The 9,457-nt window shown below is 47.1% G+C and overlaps 1 protein-coding gene across 6 annotated transcripts in view; it reads left to right on the forward strand.

Moving 5' to 3' along the window:
* Positions 1-6: 6 nt before the first annotated feature.
* Positions 7-9,457, forward strand: part of PDE1C (phosphodiesterase 1C) — a 184,626-nt gene continuing 175,175 nt past the window's right edge. For all 6 annotated transcript variants that reach the window (XR_436249.1, XM_006774920.2, XM_006774921.2 and 3 more), the window contains exon 1: positions 7-455. Coding sequence is in view for 5 of the 6 variants with exons in the window: in XM_006774920.2 (XP_006774983.1) it covers positions 355-455 (101 nt within the window). In the remaining variant the exon portion in view is untranslated. The remainder of the gene's footprint in view (positions 456-9,457) is intronic.

Raw genomic sequence — 9,457 nt, forward strand, 5'->3', positions numbered from 1 at the left:
GCTCGCCCCCTCTCCTCCCCACCTGGCCCTCCCTCTCCCCCCCAGTCCTTCAGCTGCCACACTGATTGCTTCGGTGGCTTTGTTTAAAAAAATATATACATGTCCAAATAGATCCCAGGCGCTTTCTTCCCGAGTTAGGAGCACAGTCCGTATCCCCGACCTTGCCCCGGACCATGGCTGCTTACCGTAGCTGCCTCCCTCCCGAGGCATCCGGGCCTGGGGTAGCCCGCAGTCCCAACCCGCTTTAAGGCTGGATTTGGGGCGCACAGACCGGGGAGCGCACAGAGCAAGTGACAGGCGAGGAGGGGACAGCCGGAACTCTCTCAGCCTCACTCCCAGTGATCACCTGCAGCTATGGAGTCCCCGACCAAGGAGATTGAAGAATTTGAGAGCAACTCTCTGAAATACTTGCAGCCCGAACAGATCGAGAAAATCTGGCTTCGGCTCCGCGGGCTGTAAGTAGAGCTGTTTCCTTCTCTTGCCCCCTTTCCCTCTCCGTCAGTATGCTACTCCAGGCCAGGCTCACATGGCTCCCGGGATCCTGCAGGGCCCTTCACACACAGCCCAGAAGTTCCACAACTGCTTCTCTGAATTACAGTCACTGCTACCTTCCTTTAAAGAGGGAGACTTGTCTTCCTGACTTAAAATGCCTTGCTGTTTCCAAGTCACGCTTTCTCTGGGGGAAGGAGATGGGTCTTTAGATTTCTCTTGTAGCTGCTCAGTCCCCACAGAGATGTTTCTGGTCCTTTGTGCCCCCGGGGAGAAAAGTTTGGGGACTCAGGTCACAGACTTTTTTATCACAAAAAGAATTTTCTCTGCAGAGTGCTTGCAAACAAAGTCAGGAGGTCCAAGAACTGAACAATAGTTCAACTTCAACATGCATTGGGGCTGCCAAATTCTCTTCTCCCTCGTCCCAGCCTAGCTCAACTTCCGGCATTTTCTTAGGCTTCTTTCTGGCAGGGAGATGGTCACTGAAAGAAAGGGCTATTTTGGAGACAGCGGGGGGCCAGTGCAATATAGGATTTCCTAATAATCTTTGAACAGTGAAATAGGGTGTTTGCTCTCAATACAGTGGCCCCAGGCTTCTAGTTGGACTGATGGACAAAGATCTCTGAATTTCATTCACTTCATTGGGCTCTGTCTGGCTTTGAGTACCGAGGGTGGTGTCCTGAAATTATGGGGTGCCTTCTGGGAAACAAGTTCATAAGCTACACTGGTGGCTGCATGTCTACAGTTTGCTTCTCAGGTGGCCGGGCAGGTCCCAAAGACACCTTCCGTAATGACCAGAAACACTGCCTCGGGCATTTGGCATCAAATGTGTAGTGCTGTTGAAAAGAAAAAGTTTTTCTGCACGTACATTCTCTAGGCAGCGAGGGGACCCTGGCAGTGAGTTTGTTTTTGAAAGCAGGAACAGAAGCCCAAACAAAACAAATAAAAAAGGCACGGCTCTCGGTTAGTTCCAGCTTAGGGAGGCCGCATCCCAACTGGGATGTTCAAAAGGGGAGCCAAGGTAGTCTGTGTTTTTTTAAAGGGGGTCCCTGTTTAAAGTGCAATTTATAAAAGCCCTTCCTTCAGCAACCTTAATGAGCTTCGCTGCTATTGCTCTAAACGGGAAACCAGGCCAGACAACAGGACGCTTGGGCTGTAACTTACTTGGAAATTCTCTTTCTGGCTGGCAGGCTGTCCTTAAGCTGGAGGCACAGGCGACAGCGCCTGGGTCTGAGCGGTGTTTACAGTAAGCTCGTGTCATGCGGAACGAACATGACATCTGATCGTATTTTGGTGCACACAGAAAGTTTGTTGTATCCACAAAGCCTGGGTCCAAGGTATACAGTGTCAAAGTGTGGTGATGCTGGGTCTCCTTGCCAGCCCTGGTGGAGGAACTCCCACCCTCAGAAACTGCTTCTCCTGGCTGCTTCTCAGTTCACACCAGCTCCCTCCAGCTGCTCCGGCTGGAGAGAGCATTTGGGCGATTCAGCCAGGCTGAATCCCTGAATTCATCCCTCACAGCTCGCTTGTAGCTTTCTCTCGTCTGTTAGGCTTCTCTCCCCAAGGTATTGGGCGTGATGTTATCTGAATTTTTGTTTTCTAGTCTCTCAAATCCACTCAGCATCCAGTGTTGTTAAGCATAAAAGGTGTGGGTTGATTCATTCTTCTCCAAATGTGTGGTTTGGAACCCCTCTCTCTACCCTTCCTACTGAAACGCCCTGCCCAACAGCAGTCGTGGGAGAGCTGTAACTTCCCTTTCTAATTGGTGAAAAGGACTTGTGCCTATTGTTATTATTATATACATAATATATATTTTCTTTTTACTACAATTATGGTTCTCACTACGACTTTTTAAAGAAACATAACAGTAGCGCTATAATAAGCTGCTAAAGACTCTGGAAACCAAAACACATGCTTATTTATACAACTCGAAATAACACTTTTGCAGTTCACAAAATAGAAAGCCCAGGGGAGGGAAGTGTGTGTTTGTCCACACAACAGACTCTCAGTGAGAAAAAGGAAGCTGCTGTGCCAACATTTTAGGAAGACCCGGGAGCCACAATTGGATTTTCGTATCAATTTATTGCCATGGCACCCTTCTAGAAAGGGCTTTGGAGGGAATCACGGGTAGACAGGGGCTCAGTTCTGCTTGTCTGAGAACTGCCAAGGCCAGGGCTTGATCATCTTGTGCGTGGACGATTCAGTGCTATCTGTCTCCTTTTTGTCACTATCTGTCCTGTTTAACCGGTTGTTGAATTTGTCATCTCCTCCCTGATCCTGTACGTTCCTTGGGGTCAGACACTTGTGTGTCTTGCTCACTGTGGTACCTCCAGTGCCTAGAACAGGGTTTGGCACATAGGTGCTCAACCAACAGGTGATGACAGAAGCATAAAGGCCTAAGTGTGAACTTTTAATGTTAGAATTGAAGATAATGTATATTTGGGTCAGCTTATAGGCCATGTGACTTAGCAACACTATATATTCCATGAGCTAGAGGGAAGGCAGGTTTTATTGACATCATTAACCAGGTTGGGCATAGACATCTAAAGCGAGGTAGGTCTGGGCAAGATGTGGCAAAGCCATGCCCAAGGCTGAATCCCACTCTTATGGGTGCCCAGGTTCTGTCTTTCTGTCCCCTCATCTGCCCCCTTTTCTGCACAGGCCAGGAGTGGGCTTTCCAGCAGCAAGAGGCTTGCCGAGGCTGTCGTCCACCAAGAATGCCGGTGTAGGAGGAAGATGAGCAGAAGATGAGCCTATATGTCACAACCCCCCACCCTCTTCCATGCCTCCTTTTAATCTTTATTTTCCTCTCTCTGAATACTATATACTTGATCTTATTTATTATGTCTGTTGTCTTTCTCCTCCAGCTAGAACATAAGCTCCCTGAGGACAGAGGTTTTTGTGGCCTGTGTTGGCCACTGGTGCAGCCCCCGTGCCTACAATACTACCTGGTGTGCAGTAAATTATCAGTGAGGATTTGAAACCCGGGGTTGTTTCACATGTTTGTCCAGGGAAGACTTAGAAAGAGCTCTCAACCTAGCCTTGTGGCATCATCAGCATCCTAACGGTGCATCGGATGTTGGAAATGGGAATTGTGAACGCTGTCTGCCCCAGCTGAGATGACAACACCCACCAGCTTAGGTGTTTACGCCCCTGTACTCTTCCCCGCACACCCGCATGCAGAGGCCGGATACGCTTCTGGAGCTGTGGTCCTCAGCCTCCCCCTGCAGCGCCGACCGCTCTCATCCACATGCTCCCACGTGTCTAACGGGAAAGGAGCAAACCCTGCACACCTGAGCTTTCTGAGCCGCATCTCTCAGAGGATGCTGCTCCACGTGTCGTTTCGTGGAGGAGCCTTTTTTTGGTTTGTTTTTCTGTCAACCTCAGTTGTAGGAGTGGGTGGAATTTTTAAGAGCCCCCTCCCCCCCACCCCCCCGCCCAGGCTGTTTTGTTCCGGAATCTTCTAGGCAGGGAACATATGATAATGGCTGCACTTTATTGCTCTGGTGATGTGGGGGAGCCTAAGGCTGCTCAGGTTTGAATCATGACTGGTACCTTGGGCCCTGCCCAGGAGTTTTCCTTTGGCCAGCCTGCTCTCAGACGGCCTAAAGCAAAGAATAGGGTTCAGGTCTCACTTCCTCCTTGGCAATCATGGCCACGATCGTAATGAAGCCGTCCAGTGTTCATTTTGCCCACCTAAGAGGTAGCCAGTGGAAGACACTTTATGCTTATGCAACATTCTCAAGATGATGATGATGATGCTCTCCCCTCCTAATACCTCAGTAGTCTTACGAATATAAAGGGTGGCATTGGTTACTAGGGACTATTGTATTTGTCTAACCAGCAAACAGTCCACCCTGGGCAGGGACAGATCTTGCTTCATTTTTTAGACCCGGGGCCATAGCAGTGGGGTGCCATGGCAGGTCTGTAGGGATGGATGTGAGAGATTTTCAGGAGGTCGACTCAAGAGGACTTGGACATGGGAATGAGGAAGGAAGTACAATGTAGAATGACTCCCAGGTGCTTAGCTCGAGTCCCCAGGTGCTGTTTACTTAGATCTGGATCACTGAGGCGGGAACAAGTTTGCAGGTTTGGTTGTGGGTTGGAGCAGAATGAATGGAGAACAGAGGTCATGACCTCAGTTTGGGATGTAGTGAGTATGAGGGGCCTACAGATGTCCTGGAGGAGATGTGGAGGCATGAGCAGTTGAATAAGTGGGCCTGGAGATGAAAGGAAATGTCTGGATTAGAGATGTAATATACAGCCCAAAAACATGAAGAAAAAATGTGTGTGTATGTGTCTGAATGATGCTAAATTAGTATACCTATAAATTTTAGAAGTAGAGAAAAAACATAATTTAGTGTGACCCTCCCTAAATAATCTGATAGGAGGTGCCAGAGACAAGTTCATGTTTTGTTTTTAACTTTTCACATGTATATAGAATATACAAACTCATGTATATTCCTCACTGCCATTTACCAGTACTTGTTCTACATATGGGCAAGGCCAGCTGGCCATCGATGCACATTGCTTTGCTTGGAATCCTTCTATGACTGCTTGGTGTCGTGCCCACACATGTGGATTTGGAGCCGAAACTGAAACCTGAGGGGTAGGCAGGGTCATTTCCAGGATTCCAAGGGCAGAAAGAGACCATGGCCCAAGAAGCCAAACAGGATCAGGCTCTTGTCATGGACCTTCTGGGGACCATGGGACAGGAGTCAGGTGAGAGCAGCCCACCGCAGAGGGGGCTGGGGAAGCTCGGCTGGTGGAGGCTCCCTAGTCCCTGCAGGTGGCTGTCTTGTTGTCTAGGCCTGGCTGGTGGGCACAGCCTCCTGCTGCTGCCCCACAGGTGTCCTCTGATGGACACACCTGGCTCCTGGCTCCGGGGACAGTCCACAGCCCTGCCTTAGTGCTCTCTCTCCACCACATCTCTGCTTCATTCAAGCCCTTTTCCTGCTCTGCTCTTTAAGACCTTCCAAAAATGGTCCTTCTTTCCTCCATTTCCACCCTCTTCCAAGGGTCTATTGCAGGGACCCAACAGGCAACATTCTGCCCATATACAGCTTCCCTGCCCCTTAAGGTCTACAGGAGAGTGAAATTGTAGATAATTACCATGAGAGTGCACTGAGTGTTTTTGCTGAAAGTCACTGTTGGGACATTCAGAGAACATTATATTCTGTTAATCCTGAGTCCAAACAACCAAAATGCTTAACCAAGACTTTCCCCACACTCTAGACATGCTGAGTGTATCTGGCAGTGAAAGATTAATCCTTGCAAGCTACTTGCAGGTGCATTTTAGAAATAGTTCAAGTTCAGACTGATATCCCCCTCCCCCCACTTTTCTGTCTCTACCCTTCTGAGTCTTGTCTCAGGATGACTCTGAGGGGGTCTTACACTGCCTTACAACGGATCCCCCCAAAGTAGGTTACATGTAGTTTCCTAGTCCAGGTGGTTGTTACTTGAAACCCTGTCTGCTAACTGGGGCACTGTAAACACTTTCATGAATAGGGGCCTCTTTAGTTTGTGAAACATAAGGATTAATGGTCATAAATCAAGCTTTGTACATGCTGTGTAGAACTGCCATGCTGCCTATAAAGCCACTGACTGAAATGAGTTATCCTTACAAAAAGGGAAGAATTGTCCAGTGCCCCCTTCCCGGGTGTCTGGTGTGGTATCAGGGAAGCTCACTGCAGCTCAGGAGGACTCGCTTCCAACGGCAGCAGAGCGCTCAGCACGGTCCCAGGAATGCATCTGCTAATTGGGTTTTCCTTGTTGTTACTGTTTTGGATTTGGGCCTCATTTTTGTTATATTTAAATTGTTAAAATGGGCAGGGTCTGCGTCCAGATGATGTTAAGGGGAGAGAAGGCGTCAGAGGAACTAGGAAGGACTTCTGCTCCAAGGAGCTGTTGTATTGGCATAAATTCACCTGGAAGGGTAAATTGCCAATAGCTGCTTTCTGGTAGGAGTAGGATTTTTCTTTCTTTAAAATTAACTTTATTGGGGTAACATTGGTTAATAACATTATGTACGTTTCAGGTATAAAACTTTATAATACAACATCTGTATGCTCCATGCATGCTCATCACCCAAAATCTAGTCACCATATATTTGACCCCCTTTACCATCTTCACCCCTCCCCTCCCCCTCTGTTGTTTGTATCTATGAATTTATTTGTTGATTTTTGTTTTGTATATCACATCTGAGTGAAATTTTATGGTTCTTGATAAGGATTGGGAGGAAGGGAGGACGAGAGGAGAGAGGGAATGGGAATAAATAGAAAAGGTCTAGAAAAATCAGACTGATTACTGAAGTTGAACTTGGTAGAAGATACAGTTTTTGTTCTGGGTCAATCTACATGGAGAAAATCAAGCAGAGAATTCATCGAAGCAACTCTATGGATAATTAAAATTAAAAAACCTACCCGTCCTCTAACTCCACGGATAAATCTGTGAAGAGTGACATTTTGTCTTCATCCTCTGGATGTCTCTCTGCTTTCACAGTGCTATCACAGATATGAAGACATATTTTTGTTTTCAGCTTTCCTCATTGATGTTTATCTAACTAGGAGCCAGGCTTCTAGGAAGGAGGTCACAAAAAGTCTTTTCCAGTTCCACCCACACAGTTTTGCTGCACTTATAACATAGCAAGTGGTTGTAACTGTGTGACTAGAGGGAAAGTCATTTATGCAAGGGTGACTTCTACAAGGGTGACATTAACTTTCCATTTTTTCCCCTCTAAAAACTTACCATTTTCTCTCACTGGTATCACTGATTAGTTCATTGCCCAGCTTTCAGGAATAGGTTTTTAGCTGGAGGGAAATGCAGTGTTTGGTCTGCTTAAAAAATCTTGTTTTTCAGAAGAAGGGACCCCAATTGGAGGTCCATTAGACAGTAATCTGAGTGCTGGAATTTTTAACCCAGGCCCAGGAGAGATGCAGGCATGAACAGGAGATTTGGATTTCTGTGTCTGGCCAGCTGTCTGCAGACGCACGAGAGGGCTGGAGCAGGAGAGTAGAGTGGAAAGGGTGTAGATTGGCCGTCCCAGGGGGAGCTGCTGATGGGGTTGTTTAGTTTGGATGGAAGCTCCTCTTCAAATGTTTCTCCTCTTTCCACTGCCCAGCCAGCACTAGATAGAGACACGTTTGCTTCCAGGAGTGAGTTAAAAATTGATCATCTTATTTACGGCTGTTTCAGATGAGCGTTCTCTCATGCTTCAGATGCGCCATCCTCACCCCTAAACCGCACTGTCAAAGGCTTCCTCCAGTTGTTTCATCTCATCCCTCTTGGTTAAACCTGTGGGAGTCTTATGCTTTGGGAGTCGCTGCCCTTAATATGATCTTCCTTTTGTCAGTGGCTAAGTGAGAGGGTGTGAGGACCATTTTCCCCAGTGGAAAACCTAGCAGAAAAATTCTTTAGAAAATGTAAACAGAAACAGCCCTTTCCTAACCATTGGGTTATTCCAGGTGAAGGAGAGTTTATGTCATCTCATTATTTTTTATATTTTATCTTACTTTGCATCTTCGGCCAAGCAGGAAAATATAATCATTGCCCACATGGAGTTTTAATCTGTAGCATCAGTTAAGAAATATTTGGATTAGTAACAGAAGAGAGGTTCTTGTTTCTCTAATATCTTCTCCCCCCCCCCCCCAAAAAAGAAATAGTCTGCTGGAAAGTGCCAGGAGACCAAATTTATATAGATTTTCTCACTGGCATTTACTTGTTCAAAATATGGGAAAGGCCATCAGACAATCAATATACATAGCTTTGCAAGTCTAGGCTTTAACGTCCGTGTCATGGGAATGAAATCACTGGTTGGAATGAAAGAAATGCACATGGACCCTGCATTCTCAGCAACATGTCGAGTAGTTCATACACATGATTCAGTCGAAGTTTCTAGAGGTATCCAGTTCTGTTCAGCCTGCACACCATATGCCAATGAAAAACAAAACCAGAGGCTCAGATGATCGTGCAGCCCCTCTCTCATTTCACGGGTATTTGTGGCGTTTTATCTCCGTGCACTTTCCCACGAGTGAGCCACATGTGACCTGAACTTGTGCGATTGTGTAGTTAACTCTGCGAGTCTTGCTGTGTTCTTTGTTTGTCTGACTCTGTCCTCCAATTTCCTCTCCCTTGAGGGAACTGAGGGCTGAGAACCAAAATTCCCAAAGCTGTGCATCTGCAGCAGCAGTGACCTCAGTAAGGAAGGATGGAGATGGGATCTGATGGGATCTGGAACCGAGTGAGTCATCATCGCACAGAAAAACCCGGAGGACACTCCAGGCAGTGTTGCATGTCTCACGCTGCCTGTGTGTAGTTGTTACATATTCAACATCCCCTACCAGGAAACCTTCCTGGGCCCAGCTGGGAGGTGTCTTGCTGGCGACTTAGAAACTGAACACAAGTTTTGGTTTTTCTAAGCCAGCTTGTTTGAATATTAAGCCTATTTATAAACCTCATGATTGCAGCACCCATATGGTTCTTCCTCAAAGATACGCACTTTTCAGAAGTGAAAGACTGCCAGGCGCTTCGTAATTTCACATCAGTGCTTAATTGACTCTCACTTGTCCAGCTATCAGGAATGGTTCCCAATCATCTGCTTGCCTTGGGCGTGTGTGAAACTTGCTTGTGGGTGTGCCCAGCATTTTGAGAACTCCTAGCCATCAAAAAGCTAAGCAAGCCCCTCGGAAGCATCCTTGCCCCCACCTCATTGCTGTTTTTTTTGCTGTTTCCTTGTTCTCTACTCTGCCCCCAGGAAGGTCCAAGTTTACTATGGACAGAATCATTCCTGATGCTGGCTCAGTTTCATCCTTCTCTCCCTGATTAGGGCCAGGAGAGGTAACATGAAGTTCAGGGTCTAGAAGTTTCTGCTGGCCGACACAACCATGGAGAGCTTTGGGGATCTTTTAAAATACTGAGGGTCAGTGCTCTTTGCCCTTCGATGATTTCACTATCCACTTGTCAGAATGTG

The sequence above is a fragment of the Myotis davidii genome, unplaced genomic scaffold (assembly GCF_000327345.1).
Source record: "Myotis davidii unplaced genomic scaffold, ASM32734v1 scaffold125, whole genome shotgun sequence".
In the NCBI taxonomy this organism is placed as follows: domain Eukaryota; kingdom Metazoa; phylum Chordata; class Mammalia; order Chiroptera; family Vespertilionidae; genus Myotis; species Myotis davidii.